This window comes from Andrena cerasifolii, chromosome 8, assembly GCF_050908995.1.
Source record: "Andrena cerasifolii isolate SP2316 chromosome 8, iyAndCera1_principal, whole genome shotgun sequence".
Taxonomy (NCBI): Eukaryota; Metazoa; Arthropoda; class Insecta; order Hymenoptera; family Andrenidae; genus Andrena; species Andrena cerasifolii.
The window spans coordinates 8,511,732-8,533,008 of record NC_135125.1 but is presented as its reverse complement, the minus strand read 5'-3'; the positions used below and the strand labels follow the sequence as shown (position 1 = coordinate 8,533,008).

At 40.1% G+C, this 21,277-nt stretch overlaps 2 protein-coding genes across 6 annotated transcripts in view; one reads left to right on the top strand and one right to left on the bottom strand.

Annotated features, from left to right (window-relative positions):
- Centrocortin (cerebellar degeneration-related protein 2-like) overlaps positions 1-17,356 on the top strand; it is a 98,579-nt gene extending 81,223 nt beyond the window's left edge. For 2 of the 4 annotated variants that reach the window (XM_076818626.1, XM_076818629.1), the window contains exons 2-7: positions 10,140-10,252; positions 10,342-10,490; positions 11,846-12,029; positions 12,386-12,678; positions 12,910-13,060; positions 15,648-17,356. In XM_076818626.1, coding sequence (XP_076674741.1) covers positions 10,140-10,252; positions 10,342-10,490; positions 11,846-12,029; positions 12,386-12,678; positions 12,910-13,060; positions 15,648-16,895 — 2,138 coding nt within the window. In that variant the 3' untranslated portion in view covers positions 16,896-17,356. Of the gene's footprint in view, positions 1-6,935; positions 7,132-10,139; positions 10,253-10,341; positions 10,491-11,845; positions 12,030-12,385; positions 12,679-12,909; positions 13,061-15,647 lie in introns of those variants that run through there. The other 2 variants (XM_076818625.1, XM_076818624.1) reach the window with 2 other exon arrangements.
- A 346-nt stretch (positions 17,357-17,702) lies between these two features.
- Positions 17,703-20,973, bottom strand: LOC143372486 (uncharacterized). Of its 2 annotated transcripts, none has more exons than XM_076818676.1 (7): positions 20,818-20,973; positions 19,837-20,255; positions 19,535-19,758; positions 19,042-19,097; positions 18,711-18,945; positions 18,239-18,447; positions 17,703-18,115 (listed from the first exon to the last, which is right to left on the bottom strand). In XM_076818676.1, exons 1-7 carry the CDS (start codon positions 20,892-20,894, stop codon positions 18,037-18,039), a joined length of 1,299 nt encoding a protein of 432 aa, XP_076674791.1. In that variant the 5' UTR covers positions 20,895-20,973; the 3' UTR covers positions 17,703-18,036. The 2 variants fall into 2 exon arrangements, with proteins under 2 accessions (XP_076674791.1, XP_076674793.1); XM_076818678.1 differs by having other exon boundaries at positions 18,711-18,930.
- Positions 20,974-21,277: the final 304 nt, after the last annotated feature.

The window sequence follows — 21,277 nt, the reverse complement described above, 5'->3', positions numbered from 1 at the left end:
ATGCGGGAAAAAGGGCTGAAATGCGGGACGTTTGATCACTTTACATTAGGCACATACTGGAGTTTTCAGTTGACATTGAAAAATAACAGCAGCAACGTGGTTCGAAAAAGTGGCAACTTTTTTGTCCGGCTGCTGCAAATATAGATTAGGACAAATGGAAGAGCAGGCATCTCTTTGATTTAGCCAATAATCGATATGCAACCGGGCGTTTGGGTGTTTACTATTCTCACTTGCCTCACGAAGCTGTTCCTAAAACATTCCCTTGCCAGAGCATTTGAATCCGACATTGCACGGAAACAGCGTAAATGGAACTACCCGTAGGTAACGAGTGCCGCGTGGTCAAAGGTGCACGGTGCAAAATAACACCGATAGAAAGTATGGAAATCCAGGAGATCGTCGTTACACACTTTGGCTCCTATCTGCCAAGAAATTCCCACACTGGTGCCGGTTCCGCGGCCGAGCAAGCCGTGAAATTACATTTTAGAGCAAGTTACGATAGGTGCTTTGTTGCTGGCTCGCTGAGCGCTCTGCCCATACGCTGTTAGCAGGGTGTGGTGTAGTCGGTAATGGTCCAGTTGGCTGACGCGCATACTCCAGTTAATATCAGCAATATCTTCGAAGCGGGTTTTCACACCGTCCTGTGTGCCTTCTTTGCGCTCGCGAAAGGTCACCGCGGCACGGCAACATTTGCACGCGCACCTGTACGGCCGAGCGGCTCGCTCCGCGATAACAATAGCCTCCTCTCTTTTATTTCGGCCGATGAAGAGATTAATAACGTCTCGCGGAGCATTCCCAGGAGAAAGTATTCGGCAGGAGAGCCGACCGAACGGCGGTGCCGGGGTCGCGGCGGGGTTATTTAAATCGAAATACCACGGTGAAGCGATTCCTCCACCCAGCGCCGCGAAGGGGATTTCGCGGTTTCCCGGTAAACGGGGCCGCGAGGCCCTCAGAACCACCCGCGCGGCTGCGCTCCATTGCGCGATGTCCGCTTCGGAACCGTTTCAATCGCTGGAACTGGACCTTATCCTGGGGGACCCCATTTTTTTTAAATGAAAAACCGAGGCGTTTACAGGGGAAAAAAATTTTGGCGGAGCGGGGGTCACGTGTGAAAGAAAATATGGTAACTGTCCCAATTTAAGATCATGTTCCCATTTCTGCTCATTTCGTATTTTTCTTATTATTATATATGTTACGTTTGTACTATAGTTGCGACAAAATAATTCTAAATTATTTATATACATACATCGCTATTCTTCATGATAGAATAGTTTTTACTTTCTTAAATAGTTTTTGAATTGGTTGATTTGTTATTAAAGAATTAATCAATTACTCTGCAAATTTTCATCAGAAACAAATTTTTTATACCCACATTTAGAGCATTATATATTTAATTACAAATTACTAATAGCTAAACATCTTGAAATATCTTTCTTAAATAGTTTTTGAATTGGTTCATTTGTTATTAAAGAATTAATCAATTACTCTGCAAATTTTCAACACAAACAAATTTTTTATACCCACATTTAGAGCATTATATATTTAATTACAAATTACTAATAGTTAAAAATCTTGACATATCTTTCTGAAATAGTTTTTTTCCGCTTACTAAAAAATAAATCCTAAAAAATGACAATTCTTCACGACTTCACAGTGGAGTGACCCCTTAAAAAAAACCTAGACATTTTTGCGTACCGAAATGATTTTTCGGGGCAAAGCCGAGGAAAAGCTGAAAATCTAAAACTGTCTCGGGAAAAACTGGGACATATGGGATCCCTACTTACGTTCTTCGCAATTTTCCTCCCGTTTCGACGCGTTTCTCCCTGTGAAATGAAAAGTTCGAGGCTCGGTATCATACAAAGGCACGCATTATGCTTCATAAATTTCAGAGAAATAGCCAGTTCAGAACTCATCGTTCCATGTTAGTCGCGGTTCTGTGGTCGTGTAGCGTGTAATTTGTTGCCGGCATGCGCGTATTGGTCGACCGAACTTTTACTTATTGTTAGATATTTAGAACGAGTCACCGCTTTTACCTAGGAACCCATTTTTATTATCTGACATACTCTCGAGATGATTGTGATAGATCGTTCATTCAGTGTATTCATAGAACGCCCTGGAAACACACTTGCTACGAAGAAAAAAAATGTTTAAATAATTATCGAATTAAGCAGCGCTGGCGGGGGTAGCTTGAAATGCATGGATCTTTCCGAGAATTATTTCCACGCGATTTTGTAGATATAAAAAAGGACGCAACTTTAAGATTATACCTAGTCAGGAGGTCGAAAAGAGGCGAATGTTTGTGAATTTTTTTTGAGAAAGCGAAAGCATATATTTTGACAGAACTTTTTGCACTTCAAAGAGCAACATTTAAAGAACATTTGGTAATTTTTTTGTAGAAAAATATTCGCGTTTATGATAAAATTACAAGCGACATCCAAGGAGCCTTTTTAAAAGGGTGGTTTTCGGGTGAGCACTGTCACTCGCAACCAGGTTATCTAAAATAAAAAAACAAGACAGATTAATATCTGCAGGTACTTGTTGTGTGTGCTTGCTGACAGACACGGCTAGTGCTTTCGTTACGAATAGATGTAATCGATTTATGAAGTCCACCAATTGCCACGCAGAAAGACAGTTTAAGTAATTTGTCTAAATTACTTGTGATAAATTATAAGAATCGTGGTATATAAATGAAACTGTCCGAGAGGTAACACTGCTGATTAGAGTCCCATTAAATCGTCGTAAACATTGTCTGAAATTGCGGGCCTTTGCTCATCCCGTTACCCAAAGAAATGTTTAACACAGAAAAGTAATTTAACAGAGTTAATAAAGCTGATCCAGAATCTTTACACGCACGCCGGAGAATTATGCAGGCGCCAATTAACGGTGCGATAAACCTCGTTCGCCCGCAGCGTGAGATGCAGCTATCTTTTATCGAAGCAACTCGATTCAGTACCGCAATAGGGCTATCAAGGAATCCGAACTGCTATCAAGATTTTCTAACACTATCTCCAGGATCTTATCAAGATAATCACTTAGGCGAAACACGCTGCCTATCAGTTCCGATATAATAATTAAAGCACAGACTGGAGCACGTGATGCTGTAGCAGGAAAATCAGTATTACGAAAATATAAAATCTGAATTTTAGTTCACGCTCTCTCAATTTAATTATTACGTTATCCATTACTTTATTCTGTTATTTTACTGTAAACCCAGGGAGAGTGAGTTCGTTGAAATTAAGAAGCATAGAAATAAAATTAATGAAGCATAGAAATAAAAAAATAATTATAAGACCAAGTAGTGACTAATTGGAAATAGGCAGAGCTCAATTGCGGGCTCGGATGCAATAAAGGGGCTGGCGCTCGAAAATGGGAAAAATTATTGACTAAACGCTGAGAAATATTGGAAAATTAAATGTTAAACTGAGTTTTAAAAAACATAGTGCTGTAAAGCTAGTCACGACACACATTTCTTCTATTTACAGTTTGTTCATACAATCGTTACTATTCGAGCTAAAAATTATAAACGAAAAATTTGTTAGAAAAAATTGGTGCATCGTGGAATTGTACATGGAAGTTACAAATCTTCACCTCGCTGTTTAATTTATGAAATACAATAAAAGTTTACCTCTAACTTTACAAATTTCACAAATTATCGCGTCAATTCATTTGTTATTGTTCCTCGTGTTTTCTTAAACAAACTATAACTACAAAAGACAAGAATCACTTTATAATACTTCTGCATACATTTAAGGTGAACGCGAATCTCGTGAAAATGACTGTCAAACGAATTAATTGATTCTGTGCCTTTGGACGTTCGCGGTCCTTCTTCTCGACTTTCTTTCATTTCCCTTTCGACTGTACGAACTACGAACCCATCTACATAAAGTGTATCTTGATGACAGAGTCGACGATGATCCATCAGTTTGCAGCACTGTTACATAGACAAAGGACAGGCAAAATAAGCAGTCTGCATGAATGGAGATCGTGAGGTCACGGCGTCGACGAAGAGATTGCACGTCGACGGCATTGTCATTAAATTCGCGGGACTTCATTATGCAGCGTGACTTTCGAACCTTGGCGGAAAAATTGATTTGTCCCTGGGAGGCAATAAAAATCAAAATAAGTCCAAAGACATTCTCCATCGAGCATTTCAGCATCGCCGACAGATTACCAGAACTATTTAAATAATAATACATAAATCTGAAAAAGAATCGACGACTCTCTGTGCTAGTGCAGTAAAAATTCATCGCACCTTAAATTAAATCGAATTCTGCATTTCTGAATGAAATAAGCTGGACTACGTTGCTGGAAAACTATTCACGTATCCTGTAACAAGATAATATTACTAAACTGCTACTTTCTGCGCATTATTAAATAATTAATCATCCAGGAAATTCATTATAGTAAATTCCTGAAAGTTGTATCTATATTATGCAGATAAAAGGGAGGATCGTGAACCCTTGTAGCGTTCAATGTTGTTGCTTCAATATAGAAATAAAGAATATATCTGTTAGGCTTCTGCTTGGCGTAATCAGTTAGCGTAATACGCGTAGTAACAGAAAAGGAATTTCAGGTGATGCATTATGAAAATATTTTCTTTTAACGATTATCGCGCTATTACGGAGGATCTAATCGAGCAAGATTAGGACGCGAAAGCGTCTTAATCGGCTGAAATAAATGCGTTATTTACCAATACCTGGACGGTTCACGAAACAGATATGCTAATCGCGTGTGCAAACAGGAACATCGTTTCGCAGATAATCGTTTATGCATAGCGAGATTTCCATACGCTTAACCCATACTTACGCTTCCGAATCGAGCAATAAATAGTTCTCCTGGTTACGACGTAAATACCTGCGGAGTACCTGTGCATCCTCGAAAGTTCTATCGCTCTGTTTATTATGATTTGTGTTTATTCAAAATGACTGTCCAGGTGGCAAATGTACGTGTTACATCGCGCTCCGGGTGGCTGGAATTTCAAATTCAGAAGACATTCTCGTCGCTTTTACTGTATTGAAATTAAATATAGAATAATTGATATGATATTAATTTACGACGTATTAATTGACGACAATGTTTTTAAATGGGATTTTTTTTAAGGAGTTATGTACTTGGCGTTCTTTTCTGTAGGTTTTTGTAAAAAGGTAATTTTGTGGGGATTTCGCACATTTTGTAGCGTTTACTGATATTCATTTAGGACAATATTTTTGTTGAAATAACGGCACACCGTTGCCGCGAACCTTGTGCTTGTAAACATCCGCCTTCTGCGTTTGCATTCCACTTAACATTGCAAATCACAATGCAAACGACAAGGGGAAATTGTGGAAAAGTACAAATTACACGGGTGATGCATTACTGCAAATTTGCAGGCGAGGGAAAATTTTTGAGAATCCACTGATAAGGGAAGATCGGCAACTCGAAAATTCGAGGAAAAAATTGAAACTTTGCGGAGACGTACCACAGATGATGCTAATAAGCCGACTAGTTTTTCGTTTGGCAATAAAGCGACCCTGGTGGTGGAAACTCCCCCTCGAGAAAATGGTACGTTTCCACATTATCGCGAATATCTACGAAACCGTAAAAGATATTATAAAAAAACTAAAATTCAAAGTTTTATAGTTTTTTATTTCCCCTAAAGCGGCGATAAAGAATTTCCCAAATTTTCTTTTATAACAAAAATTTCCCAAATTTTCTTTTATAACAAAAATTTCCCAAACTTTATTTTATAAGAAAATTTCCCAAACTTTATTTCATAAGAAAATTTCCCAAACTTTATTTCATAAGAAAATTTCCCAAACTTTATTTCATAAGAAAATTTCCCAAACTTTATTTCATAAGAAAATTTCCCAAACTTTATTTCATAAGAAAATTTCCCAAACTTTATTTCATAAGAAAATTTCCCAAACTTTATTTTATAAGAAAATTAGGGAATTTTTTTATTGATTTTCATTGAGTCTAAATGTTATGAATTTATCGTACAACTTACACGAACAGTGAGAATATTCATATAAAATATTTGAGGGTGCAATTGTGCCTGTGCCGTCTGTTAACGTTGTAAAATAGTGCCGCCTGACGAGGGTTAAACACCTTGTTAGACACTATCAATCAGCTGCTTATATATCTGATCAAAAGCTGGGCCAGATATTTCTCAGCAAAAAGAAGTCCGAAGCTCGGAGATTCCAGCTGCATCTTTCCGCCCCGCCGCGTTATCGCATTAGCAAACAATCCTCCCCCTGCCCGAAAATCGCGGGGACGCGATTCCGGAGACGAACAAAGGGATCGACACGTCGCGGCGACGGGTTCCCATGCACGAGGACACGGGCCCGAAATAAAAAGCCGCCCGAAGTGGAACAGCCTTTGCACGTGCATGCGAGGTGTACCTCGCAGAAACAGATACGCGTTTGCGGAATGGGAAGAAGGGAAAGGAAGAGGAGGTGGTGGCCGCGCGGAGTGAGAGTACCTGCGGAAAGATGCTCGCCGCCGTCAGAAGGGAATTACACTTTAAGTGAAAGAAGAGTGGTATTCCGCGGGAGGGGCGAGAGGGCGCGTGGGAAGGGGCTGCCGGTCGCGGCGGCTTTTCGGGAGGGGACGGAGAAAGAGAGAACGCAAGAATGCAGGGGGTAGGGGAAACGAGCGGGAGGAGAGGGGAGCCGGGCCAGCACCTGGATGGGCATTCGAACGTTTGGGCCTGCACACGCTGCGCGGTGGAACTTCCACGGCTACCTAGCGATTCACAGAAGACCGGCTGCCTTTGGTGGAACCGGTTGTGGTCGATAACCTGGCCTCTCCGCGTGGAACAGTCGTACGCGAATCGTGTCACCTGGATGGACGGCCCCCCAGCGGCAACCGAAATCCGCCGTCCCAGAATTAAGCAGTCCTTACCGAGGCCCTGGGTCGTCAACAATTACCGATCTCGCGCGTTCGCCCCCGGGAGACTCTCGGCGATCGGAGTGGAAAGTGGAGAATAGAGAAGGTCGCGAGAGGAGAGACTTCCATCGACAACCACCCGGCGCTCTGGATCCGGGAAGATGAACGGCCCTAGCGTGGACGTCGTTTGGGACCCCCAGACGCAGATGAACTCGCTGGATTGCTGGGATTACTCCATCGAGCTCTCGTGTCTTCAAGGTCCGGAAGGTATATCCTAGATGGAGAACTGTCCGATGAGAGCGGCGCCGAAGCTCGTGCGGACGGTTCCAATGTGCTCGCGCGGCTGAAAATCTGACAGGGTGACACGTGCGTCCACTTCGGCACGAGACTGCCGACGCGGGGTTTCGCTTTTAATTGATTTCTGAATGGAATTATAAATTCGCACGGGATCGCGAGCTGGAGGAAAGCTCCGCGACGTGAAGTATATATTTTGTGGCACAAGTGGAGGAATAGAATTCAATTGGTATTTAAATTTATCGCACGTTGGTGTCTGATTTGTCCAGACAAAATGTGTCTGGGTGCGACAAGTAGTTCTTTAATAATTACGTATTCAACAATCAAGTCTTTGACACTCGCGTGTTTGCCCAGTTGAAAGTAGGATTAAAAATATTCTAAAGATTAACGGCGAAGCTAATAACAAACAACGAGGTGTTCTGGAATTCGAAAAAGGAGACAGAATGTTTCAATGAAATATCTGTTGAGTTTCAAATCCAAAATCGCTGACGAGAGACTGATGATCCGATGAACATTGTCTTGTTCCCCAAGCTGTAAACACGATCTCTAAGAATATATCCTTTATAAGAAGCTCGCGAGCTGTTAAGGTCGTCTCCCAAAGTGGTGCAAAGTGTGATTCGAATATCTCCGATACATATTCGCGTGTGTTCATAAATATGAGGGGAAGATCGGTTTTCAAACGAGCGTTGCTTCGAAATTCGCTACTGTGCTATTCCGCGGCTGAATTATGATTTACATTGCGAAGTATTAGAGTTTGAAAATTACAAGTGGCGATGATTTGCGCGCAGTATGGTATTTGTCATTGCGCGTTGAAGCGAGAGGTTTAATGGCTGAGGGGGGTGGCAAGGAGAAAACGGTAGTTGGGTCGTTTGCTCACCGCGAAGGTCCTTGGCCCTAGTTGGGGCACGGTTGTTCCTTGACTGCCGGGCCCGCTGGAGGTCGTCGGTTTCTCGAAACGGGGGAGCGCTCTGCGGGCCCGGAGCACTTCGAGTTTAACTGCTCGGAACATCCAGCATTATCCGATAGTTTCAAATCACTCGGGACCCCAGCGCACGATCTTTAGCACGCGATGGTTCCGTCATCGCTAACGAGAAAGAGCGCTCGCCACAGATCGAATCGCGTTAGGCCCGGTTGTAATTAAAGCAGAGGCAAATCAACGAGCCGATCTTCGCGCGCGTGCGATCCCTCCGCGCTGTACCTCTGCCGCGGGAGAAATTAAGAAACTCATTTTGAACCGTTTATGCGGTGAAGGGCTTGTTTCTCTTGCGATGGAGGCGGACGTTTTTGGCAAATTTAATATACTTGGAGATCGAGAATGGTCGCATGGTAGAATTGAGTTTTGCGGAAGTTTTCGAGGATGCGACATTTTATTTGAATCAGAGGGGTGGTGGATAACAGGGGTAAATCAGAGGGGAAGTATTGTAGGTTGTGGTAGTTGGAAACTGTAGTGAAGTCGATAATTTGTAGGTAATGATTTTGGGGTCGTTTAGGTGTAGGGGAGACCGGGGCTAGTTGATACGTTCTTCAGTTTTAAATTTTTTAAATTTTTGTTTGCGTTAATTACTTAATAACAAATATGCCAAAATATACTTTGACCCTTCCTCTTTGATATATAGTAAACGAAAACTTGAGAAAATGCATACAAAATGAATGAAAAAATGTTATTTGGACGAAGGTGAAATGTATCATTTACCCCACTGCGGGGCTAGTTGGTACGTTATTCTGTTTAAATTTTTTTTCATTTTTTATTTGAATTAATTCCTTAATAACAAATATGCCAAAATATACTTTGGTCCTTCCTCTTTAATATATAGTGAACGAAAACTTGAGAAAATGCATACGAAATGAATGAAAAAATGTTATTTGGACGAAGGTGAAATGTATCATTTACTCCACTGCGGGGCTAGTTGATACATTATTCAGTTTTCAATTTTTTAAATTTTTGTTTGCATTAATTACTTAATAACAAATATGCCAAAATATACTTTGGTCCTTGCTCTTTAATATATAGTAAACGAAAACTTGAGAAAATGCATACAAACTGAATGAAAAAATGTTAATTTGGACGAAAGAATTGAACAACAAACTTCACATATCTCGCTCAAATGGAGCTACATATATATGGTGTCGAGATAATTCGTCTGCATCAACTAGCCCCGGTCTCCCCTACTGATAAGGGATGTTCGGCAACTCGAAAATTCAAAAAATGATGATAAAGGGACCACTTCTTGTTTCGACAATGAAACGGTCCTAAGGGTGATAACCATACCTGCGAAATTGTACAGGATACCGAAAAAAGTTTAGTTCAGTGTTTTATGGCTTTTGATTTGCTACAATCTGGTTAAGAATTAAAAAAAAAAATCATAATATCTACATCCGCACCGCTATTTTTCTCGAAGAATTTTTATCATAATAAAGCTCACAGTTTCTTCTAGGGGATGCTTTTACCTTTAAGACCACTTCGCTGCCAAAACAAAAAATTGTCACGTTATTAGCAATACTTGAACTAAGTACACTCCTGCAAAGTTTCAGATCTTTTTTAATTTTCGAGTTGCCGAACATCTCCTGTCAGAGAAAATGAGCAAACATTCCTACACCTTAATAAGTAACAATATTTAATAAATCTGTTTTATCGTGTATCCATATAATTAATTACGATAGTTTAGGCTTCTGGGTGAATTTTTTTAGCGAATCAAACGCCAAGCGAATTTAGGAATCGTGGGAGTTGTTATTGCAACATTCTTTGTAATTAAAAAATAGAATAACTCTCTAAATAAGTCATATAAATGTGCGAATGGTGGATTTTATAATTGATAAAACTATGTAGTATCGATTGAATAGGACGTTACACAATCGAATATGGATAACGATCATCCCCCAAAACATATTCAGATTTATTTTTAAAATACTTTCGAACAGTAAAGCAAGAAAAGCTACCTGAATAATTTCCTAACATCTAATTGACTGCAAATCTATTTCAGATCTACAGCTGGCAGCAGAACTCGGCAAGACACTCCTAGAGCGGAATAAAGAATTGGAGAACATCATTAAACTGCACCAGTCCACCGTCGAGGAACAAGCACAAGAAATAGAGGTAATTCGCCGATAATTAGGCATCGAAACGCTTCCGTTGATCATAACGATCATTCGTTTTACGTTCGAACGCGGCCTTCTTTTTTTCAGTATATGAAAAAACAGACTGCTGCCCTGAGGGAAGTAAATGACTCGCGATTGAAGATTTACGAGCAACTCGAGGTCAGTATCCAGGACTTGGAACGAGCTAATCACCGGCTTGTAATTGAAAACACAAGTGACAAGAAACTTATGAAAAGGTACGAAAATTACCACCGCCATTCTTTACACGATCGTTTTTGTTTCTTGCAGATTTCTGCAAAACCTAATATATTGTATTGTTAGATATCATTCTTTTAAAAGTAATGCAAATCTGCGTTAGATTTTAAAAGAATATATTGTGTTCTTATAATTTAGTATACTCTTTAAAAGCCTAGTATAAATTTGCATTACTTATCATTGGTAACGAGTTAATTTTACATACATATGTATGAATAGAAATTATTGATATGAAAAAGGAAACGAACAACAACAACAGGAAAAGCCTCCATTTTGCATGCAATATTATTTACTAGGAATTAGTAAAGTAGTCAAAAGTTCCTGATTTGTGATATCATGAGGATAACTCGAATTTACGTGCTCCTTCTAAGTTTCTTCGTGACACTTATTAGAACACTTATTATGTAAATGACACTCCTCCCCATATAAGGTATTTTTTTCAAAAACCTGTCGTTCTGACCGCTCTGATAGAAATTAGGGCTGTTGCGAATATTCAGTTACCAGAGAATTCGAATTTGGGATTCCAATATTCGAATTGGAGATTTGAATATTTGAATTTTCGAATATTCAAAGAATTAGAAGCATTCGAATACCAGAGAATTCGAAGAATTAGGAGTATTCGAATACCAGAGAATTCAAATTAGAGATTTGAATATTCGAAGAATTAGGAGTACTCAAATACCAGAGAATTTAAATTCGAGATTTGAATATTCGAATATTCGAAGAATTAGGAGAATTCAAATTAGAGATTTGAATATTCGAATATTCGAAGAATTAGGAGAATTCAAATTAGAGATTTGAATATTCGAATATTCGAAGAATTAGGAGAATTCAAATTAGAGATTTGAATATTCGAATATACTATTTAAATAAAATATTGTACTAAAAAGAGTTTATTCTGATAATTACGTTACATACGTATACATTTTCTTGAAGCAATTGGAATAATGCTCAATTCTGTTTCGCAGTCGATCTACGATACTTCATTACAAGCTTTTAGTTAGCTTCACTTGTTTTCAACATGAAGTTTGACACATTAGTACAAGCAGACATTATTATAGGAAGCTAAAAATTTGCCAAAGATTAATAAAGTTTCAAATTCATCGTTCGAAGACAAACAATTACATACTAGAATACAATTAATATGTACTCCCAATTAATTGAATATTCAAATAATATTCAGGTATTCGAATTATTCGAAGCAACTCGAATATTTGAATATTTCGACATCTCGAGTATTCGAATACAGCTGTATTAGAACTATGTCTGTATCTATATACATGTTAATCGTCGATGGTTCTAGTATTAATAAATTATTCCCACGCTTTGTTAACAGTCAGTGTGTAACGATCGAGTGTCTGGAGGCTCGGTGCGAGGAATATCAGAAGAAATTTGACGAGATAAATGAGCGACATGAAAGTTTGCTTCGGCAACAGGCTGCGGGTCGATCGACGAATACCGCGCAGACACAGACCACTCTATGGAAAGCATCGGTTACGCTGGGTGGCAGCATACAACAGGTATTAATATTCATAGAACTCCGTTTGCACGATGCTAGATAAATTCGATAATTATCGGTTATTCCGTCTGCTACCGAACGTAAAGTAGTAAATCTCTATTCCATCGTACAGCTTATAATTTCCATGGCGGAGTTTCTATTCCATTCAGCTGAACAATTCCTCGACAAAAGCTCCTTTGATAAATATGTCACGTTCAATAGATACCTCGCCTATAACAGCTGAAACTGTTACTTTCGAGCAAACAGTACCGCGTGGCAGGTAGATGACTAGTACATCGATAAGTTCTTCCTGCTAGTTTCAATATCTAAGTCACCGATGCGCCTGAGCTGAAATTAAGTTGCAAAAAACGTTTTCAGAGCGCTGCCCCATCTGGCCAAAAGCCTTTCCAAGAGGCGAACGTGGACGTGAACGTCCGGCAGCTGACAACAGCCGCAGAGAGCGAGGAAGAAGTCACCGAGCTGCTCAGGCAGCTGCAAGACTCCCGGAGTCAAAGGACGAGGGAGCAGAAGAAAGTGGCGGAGCTCGGGCAACAACTGACCGCCTTGGTGCAGGAGAACAACGCTTTGGAAGAGCAGTTGAACGTTTGGCGCAGCAAGGCACAGGACGTAAAAAACCTTCAGGAGGAAATAAATGCGCTGGAAGAAGTAAGGTACGGATCGCTGGAAACCTTACTCCACTTCTGCTTGAAAGTGCCGTTTTCTGAATTCCAGTTTCCTTCGCTTCAGACTTTTACTGATGTAGATAATAGCGGCGCGTGAAACGAGGATATTAGGCTTCTCCGCGTGAATTTTAATAGCAATAAGCACCGAGCCTCGCGGACTTCATACCTCGCCAGCGCGGAAAGGAGGTTTTGATAACGAGGGGATTCGGATTTTTTCAGGCGAGGGCAGTTGTGCGGGCGGTGCTTGCGCGGTATGGAGATTAAACCCCACGACGAACTGTCCGTGATGCTGGACCAGGAGGAATACGACGACATCAGTATCGCTGAGTCGCTCATTGACACTCAACGCGATACTGAGCCGGTGACACAGGTAAATTATTCCTCTCATTTCTACAGAGCTTGTTTCGCCGGAACCGTAGGCGCATGAGAAATATCTTGCTCGTCGCTTTCTAACTGTGCCTCGGCTACATTCATAAAGATTCAGATTATCCGTATCATTATTTTTCTTGCTGCTCGAGCGGTGTTAGCTTCCTAGCTCCGAATGCCTCGTAAAAGACACTTTGGCCACAGAATCTCGCGGCAGCACTATTCTGGCATGCTTCTACTGTTTTGGCTTCTGCGAGTAATTCAGTTTTATTTGCTTTAGGGAACAATCGCAACAAAGATTAAGAGAACCAAGGCAAAAAATGTGAATAGAGAATTTCGTTCCCTGTTGTGGACAACTTTCGCGTCTGTGTGGAAAGCACCGTCGATAATTTTCTTTTTCTTTCACACCGTATGGTACATAAAAAACGAATGCATCGTGCCGTTGTTATTAAAGCCTTTCCGAATACCGATCTTCATTCTGGAAAAGGTTCTGCCATTCAAGAGTCGTAAAGAACTGCTTTAGGGTACTCGGTAGATAGCTGACGCCAACACAAGTACCTATTAACCTTCGCAATTAGACGTTGAAGTAAAAGAATACGATCCGGAGACTTCGCTTGCTGCATGCATTGAGACGTCTTGCTGCATCTCGTAGAACAAGAATTGTACCGCAGACTTGAATGCCCTTTCCTATTCTGTTGTTTGATGTTAAAGTAGCGCCCGTTGAAACGCCCGCTCCAAGTTTCGCTGATTCGCAACCGAAAGGGGGTGTACAATTTTTCACATTGATCGATAGTAATTTTTTTTAACGACTTACGCGATGCAAAAGATTCTCTCCAAATTCAGAACCGTTTAATCCCTCCGTGGTCACGCCTTCTTGCAATCACAAATTCCATTTTCGTGTTTTTGAATCCTTTAACTTCCCAGTGATAATTATACTCGTACAGTAGAAATGTAAATTTCGATACAATGAAATTTGTAGTTGAAAAAATAGCGATTTTTATTTGTTAACTCGCCAAATTTTTACACTTCAATATTAAGCCCTAAAACTTTACAGAAATATTGGCGAGGAGAAAAATATTACCTGGGGTGTGACCACGGAGGATTAAACAGCGTTCGTTTTATAGTTTCTACGTTGGGGGTATTTTTCCGGGTTAGACTGTTTCTAGTTTCATTTGATTGCTTGCCAGAGCAACGGGGAATAATAGTGTACTAACGTTTATAAACGCAAACTTGGACGCGTTGTACAATTTTCGGTGGGGTCGATTAATATGGGGTAAAACAGGACGAAACTTCTGAGAGCACTTACGTCGGTTAAGATACCGCGACGAAGCTAATATCGTAAGTTATTTAGTGTATAGAAACCATGACGGGGAGCACTTTGACGTGTCTACATTATTAATTAATAAGTAAGGAAATTAGAGGTGTTTCTGCAATTCGTAGATATTATACATCACCGAGAAAAGTAGGAGGGGGAAATACAATTAATTTCCAAAGAATGACAAGACTGCGTTAAATCAACGAATTAGCAAATAAGTTTCTATCGTCGCTTGTAATCGTATGGCAGGGCTGCACAAGGAGCCGTTTTTAGCGCCTAGCTGCTGGCAACCAGCCGAGCGTCGAGCAGCTGAAGTACTGCAGTTCTCCTTACTGATCCTACCCTTAGCAACGGGACAGGCCGACGCTCGGCTGGTTGCTCGCAGTTAGGCGCTAAAAGCGTCTCCTTGTGTAAAATTTAAGTAGATTTGGTAAATTTGCTGACGCCGCTTATTTTATACAATTAAGTTTGCCTTACTTTCTGAAACGTTGCTTGCTCGACACTGAGCACGGTCGAATATTGTTAGTATATCTAGTCGACGTATTTGTTAAAATTCTGTTCTACCATGTAAGCGCCAGATTTATACGATCTTAAATAAAACGTATTTTTCCAGCAAATGTTACCGCTATTTTATTTAATGTCCTATAAATCTGGCGCTTCCTTCACCTTCAATCCGGCAGCGCCACTTTGAATATTAAAGCGACTCTTGCGTAACTCCATTCTTTTCAGTCTCACGCAATCCTGATCATAATTAAATTTAAACAGAGGCGGATTCAGGAGCCTTTCTTGGAGGGGGCGAAATATGTAAAAGTGCATAAGTAAATTTGTTAACTTTCTTTTACAAGATTTAAGATTTCCTTCTAATTTATATTTTACTATCTCTATCTGATACTATAGCTTACATAATTAAATTCGCATTAATTATTCGCACAGAGTAATACACAATGTCGTAATATTTTTCTATTTTATTACCCTCTGGGGGAGGGGGCGAACGCCCTTATCGCCCCCTGGATCCGCCCTTGAATTTAATTAAACGAATGCTAAATTTCGCGAGACTGTAGCTGCATCGTCAATTAATTTCAGCTTTCTGGCAAGCCAACAAGAGTTTGCGTTAAACCCAGTAAACGTTATCTTTCCTACACGTTTTACAAGCCCAGTATAAAGTCACTTGAGCGACAATTACTTCCAAGTTTCATTTATATAACCGCGCCCAGTGGTTTTAGTCTCGAAATCCTTCCGAAGCATATAGAAAACCGTGTGAACACGTTGGTTACAGGACTCGCAAAGCAAGGATGGGACATCCAGCAGCCAGAACCCGTACAGGGTTCTGGTGGAGAAGTACCAAGCGTTGCTGGAGGTCCAGAGACGTTCCGCTCCGCGGCGAAAGGACAACGTGCCGGTGGCCTGCATGTCCTTGCAAGAGGAGCTCGAGATGTCTGGCGAGTTCAACAGCTTCCAACACCCGACGCTGGAGGCGGAGATACAGCAGGAGTCGACGAAATCAGTCGTTGGGAACGGTGCGCGTGCCAAAGCCGAGATGTGCGGTAAGAAACCATGCTCCGCTACCCCCACAGACTTCTCCGAAGCGGAGACATCGTCCTCCGGGTTCTCGGACGAGATGAGCAACAAGGCGACGCAGACCGAGGGAAGACCCGGCTCGCTCCTTTGCTCGATCGCGGACGGCGAGGATTGCAAGTTCAGCATCTACGACGACAACAGCCAGCTGGAGAGTAGATTCCGCAAGACGCCGGAGTACAAGCGGCTGTTCAGCGAAATATTCAGCGACCTGAAGCGGGCGGCCGACGCGAAGGACGAGGGCGAGAAGCTGCCGCTTCTGGACGACTCCACGAGTACGAACAACTCGGAACTGCAGTCCTCGGTGCTGGCTCATGAGGATCTTCCTAGCGAGACTACGGACGATAATCAAAGCGTTATCTCCTCCGCTGTCTCCTCGGTGGTGTCCGAGCCACTGTACAGAACAAAAACTCCTATTCAATCCGGCGGCACGAAAGAGCAACAGAGCAACGACTCGTGTCACGCGCATGTTAAAAACGGGAAGATCGTGGGCCATCGGAACGGAAACCGGGTGGATTATCTGTCGATCAACGTACACGGTGCGAAGAAATTAAAGAAACATACCAACAGAAGATTGTCTTATAACGATAGGCCGGCGACACCCGATGTAATTCCAACGACGAACCCTAAAGTCATCCCTCCGAAGTCGAACAGCGGCGGCAAGAAGAAATTCAGGCCCTTCACGGCTGCTGATCAGAACGGTACCATGTGCAACGGATACAGTTACGCAAACAGGACTAAAGAATCACCCGGTAGTACAGGAAGACAATCGAACATATACGCACGCGACGGCAATCGCCAGCAATCCCACAGTAATTTCGAGTACAGGGACTACAAGCCCAGTACGGCGTCTGTAGAGGTCGCCCGGTTGAAACGCTTAGAAATGTCTTACGCGGAAGCGCTCCGGCTGCCAAACAAATCCAAAGTGAGCAATCATCGTAGAAGCTAAAGTTACTCTTAACGGTAAAACGAATGGGAATAGAAACTTTTATACGTAACGGTATAGTCAAGTGAGAATAAGTTGAAGGTTTCTTAAGTTCAATATCAAGCGAATACTTAGGCAGGACAAGATTAAATTATTTCCGAGGTCAAGGATTCAGTATTGGTAATCAGTGCTAATTAGCCGCATTTCTGTAAATATCTAAACGGTGTGATTCCAGCGTATCGTCTGTACTAGGTACTAAACCTATTTTACATTAATTTTTTTTTTTTTATTATATTTTGTATCTTAATTGTATATCTTTTTTCCATGTGGATGTGCGAGGGTAACAAAGGTACACGTTAATATATACTGTCGACGATACACGAGATTAAAATGAGCGAGACGCGTCGAGCTGTGTCTCGCGAATTTCTTCTCCCTTAGAAATTGTAGTTGTGATGAAGGAATAAAATTATTTATGTGCCATTTAATACGTTGAATTGCAATCGTCAACTAATTCCAAATACTTGCTCGCATTCCAGTAATGTAATACCTATCCCTGAAAAGACTCGGTGCATGCCAGTAACAGCATGCACGGTGTATTCTTAATGTAATCATCTTATACCGCGCAAATAAAATGTTTAACACATTAGCTTCTAATGTAGTAACGCTCAATCCCTCTGTCTACACTGTATCCCGCGAAACGCCACGAAATTCTTTACCGTTCATTCAACAGCACGCTATGAACATCCCGGGTAACTATGTACCGTATCGTACGTTTTCATGTAAAGGTGTTTATTTCCTTCCACTTCCCGAGATTCCATTGAAAACGAAAGATTAAAAACTCCTAAATGCTTGTTATTTTATTTGAGTATAATAAATGTACAAGAAGCGTCTTGAGTCTCTCGATTACAATTTAAATTCATTTACTATCAATGCTCTTCTCCTTCATCTGCCAAAGCGTACTGTTTTATACAAATTAAAGATAAAATAAGTGATATCTCGTTAATACGAATTCCGTTGACCCCCTTTTTTTTCTACGACTCGCTTTTTTCTTATTCCCTTAATTCCACCCCTATTTGCAGCTTTTTATTCTGTTTAGAAATACTAGGAATAAAATTCATTACCATTATACATCCCATTTTTTTTTTATTAAAACTGATATATTTGATTAAGAATCGTCGAACAATGCACGATGCACTGCTCCTAAACTCGGCTGAACGTAACTTGAACTAACGCTTCTTCTGGATCTGCAAAGTACGCGGAAACAGAAATGCTTATACATAGCCCGTAATTCATGACCGCGGACAATAATTATGACTCGGTATAATTCTATGTATAGAATTATAAAAGCCGCATAATTGTATACTCACTCTGTAAGAGACCTGACAGCAGGTCCCGTTGGATTATTTTTTGGTCGTGGATTAACGAGAAGACATTTCATTGGATGGCCGTCTAACTGCCTGTTATGATAAGTTTCAACAGCTTTAGTAGCGTCCTTTAATGTTTTGTAAATTACTTCTGCAGTGCCTGGCCGTACTAATCTGGACACTAGTAATTCTCCTACGTCCTCGAATAATTCCTAAAGTATGAAAATATTAGTTTCCACTTTTTCCTCAAGCTTAAGGGGAATCCTATTTTTGCATAACTCCTATATTTATCACTGAAAATTAATAAATAAAAAACTGCAACTTCTTCAAAGATGCATAAAAACATGGTCCAATTTTCAGTGGAATGGAATCGCTAGCTTCTTTTAAAAAATCCAAACTTTGCTATGTTTTTAGCTGAAAAAATAGGATTCCCCCTTAAGTCAATATTAATTTCATAATAACTTGCAAATTCTACCTTGATATCTTCCTGAGTAACATTAGCTTGTAAATTTGACACTACGATTCTATAACCAGTAGACTGTGATGACGAACTGGGACTCGTTTTGGGCCGAGATAAAACACCCATGGTCCGCGGCTTATTTGGGACCGAATCCAGTCTCGATTTGACACCCACATCTCTATGACTTCTTGAATCATAATACTTTGAATCTATTGGATCTTCAGCTAATATAGTCCTACCAGTAACATTACTATTCAATATTGTATATAAAAAAAGTTTAGTATCATAGAGTACGTAAAACTGCATTGTTTTCTACTACATTAAATATTCTAATAGAAATGCGTACCGCGATTTTGTGCCAAAACTCCAATCTTCTTTATATGAAGGAGAGGGAGCTTTTGTCTAAAAATATTAAGTACAAATATGAATGTTAATATTTAAAAAGCAAGTGCAATAAATTGAGGACCTTGCAGCAAGAGGGGTGCAGCTCCATTTTTTACTGGTTTTGATTTATGAGGTATAATATCAGTTGGTAAGTTTTTATTTATATTTTTGCCGGAAAATATTAATATTACAAATTTAATATTTTGTAATATTTAATATTAATATTTTAAATATTTAATACTAATATTTTTTCACCCAAAATAGAAATAAAAACTTACCAACTGAATAACTTGTTACTGTATGGAAACACATATTTTTCAATTAATGTTATCTTTTCAATGTTAACTCAAAGCAATAATTTCATAAACAGTTTTTTCTAATTTACTGGAAGTTGACAGAGATAGAGCTGCACCCCTCTTCCTGCAAGGTCCTCAATTGTCCTGGAAAATACCTACCATTGAAGAACGTGCGATAACTTTGTAGTCCCTGGCCCTTTCTCGCTCTCTCTCAATTTCAGGTTTACGAGAAGGAATAATTCTTGTTACATTACTGCTCGTAGGTTTCACCCATGTATACGGTGATGTAGGCTTAATACTGAACACAGGAGGTGGAGGGGGTGGCGTGGGAGCGTACTCATTGCTCACAGTCCTTCGCAATGGCGCAGTTTCCATCATATAATCTAACATACATACAAATGCGTTAAATGATCTTGAGGATTATAGATTACTTCATATCGTTAAGGCAAGTCTTTTTATACCATCATTGTAATCCATGTTCATGTCTCCCATATAATGAGGCTCCGCAAGCGGAGGCGGTCTGTAACCCACCGCTCTTGTTGGTGGTGGCATATAATTGTTTGAAATGTTTGGCGCAATTGCGTGCGGCATAATCGGAGGCATTTTATTAGTCGATAGAGATAACCGTCCATTGCGACCTGTTTTTCGTGAAATTCCAGGCAACTGCGGCTCTATTTTTTTCAACTGAGATGCCCGAATCTTATCCAGTTTCAATCTGGCGTCGCTTTGTTTCGCAATTTCAGCGAGCTTGTCCCGAGCATCCGTAAGCTTCTCCCGATTCTTTTGTATGATCTTAAACCGTGCATCGGTAATAACTTGCGAGCCACGGCCTCTTACAGAACCGTTAGCACGCGCGCCCTTATTAATTCTCTTTCGAATACTATAAAAAGGATGATAAAATTTTCTAATTATATTTAATACATCTTTTAAACCTTAGTTTACCTAATTTACGCTGACATTAAGATATTAATAATGGAGAGTACGAATAGACATAAATAAACAAATATGAATTACATTATAATTGTTTAATGTAAATGGTGCTTGGACATTGCGCTTTAAATTAAATTAAATGATTTTTAAACTTTTGGAAACGGGAAGTATCATATAACAGTGGTCACAAAATATCTGCGAGAAATTCAAATTTTTTAAACCGTCATGACACAGCTACATGTTTAAGTCAAAGCACCTAATTTGGAGAGAAAAAATTATTTCGTTAATATTGATATAGTGAATAGAATTACTTTACCGATGTAATAATGAAAGGATCTAAAAACAATAAACGGAGTTGAATACAAATCTTTCGAATGTATTCGCAGGCGATACCAAGAAGTAAGTTTCTTCTCTGGTGGATCGGAGGCTTGGTTTTAAGGTTATAAGGAAATCGATAACACAATAGTCACGATAGAGTTAGTTTTACTACTGATTTCATAAATTTGCCTCACCCGCCACCTTTGCTTCTCATCCCTGATGATTTTGATTTCTGAATTATGTCATCTAAACTTAGTCCTGCATCAGCCATACCGTAACAATCGAACTACTCGAAACAGACGCGAATCATAAAATCAAAATTACAACCCACTCTGTATCTAAAGGAGGACCCTCATGTAAAACTCGCTTTGCTAGTTTTGCTACTAATGTAGTAGCTTGTGTACCGGCCTTATGATATTGTATCCAGAAATTCGAAATGATGAGATGCACATGTAAGTAATAATTCTGATTAATAATCAGAAATATTGCACGGCAATGTGTGCCAGCAATATGACTAGCAGAGTGACTCTTGCAGTGAATTGAATGCGTGCTGCAAAACAATAATTTTTTCTCTTTCAAATAAATTAGCCGAAAACACCTAAAATTGCTGAACTGTATTATTCAATTGTTATTCAAATTTTGAATTTAAATAAC

What these genes read in the sequence shown, in the direction of transcription:
- LOC143372486 (XM_076818676.1), bottom strand. Translation starts at nt 20,894, where the DNA reads ATGGCTGATGCAGGACTAAGTTTAGATGACATAATTCAGAAATCAAAA. An exon ending in ATGAGAAGCAAAGGTGGCGG is followed by an intron (nt 20,256 to 20,817) that starts GTGAGGCAAATT and finishes TCCTTTTTATAG; the next exon opens with TATTCGAAAGAGAATTAATA. An exon ending in TTACTCAGGAAGATATCAAG is followed by an intron (nt 18,448 to 18,710) that starts GTAGAATTTGCA and finishes TTCATACTTTAG; the next exon opens with GAATTATTCGAGGACGTAGG.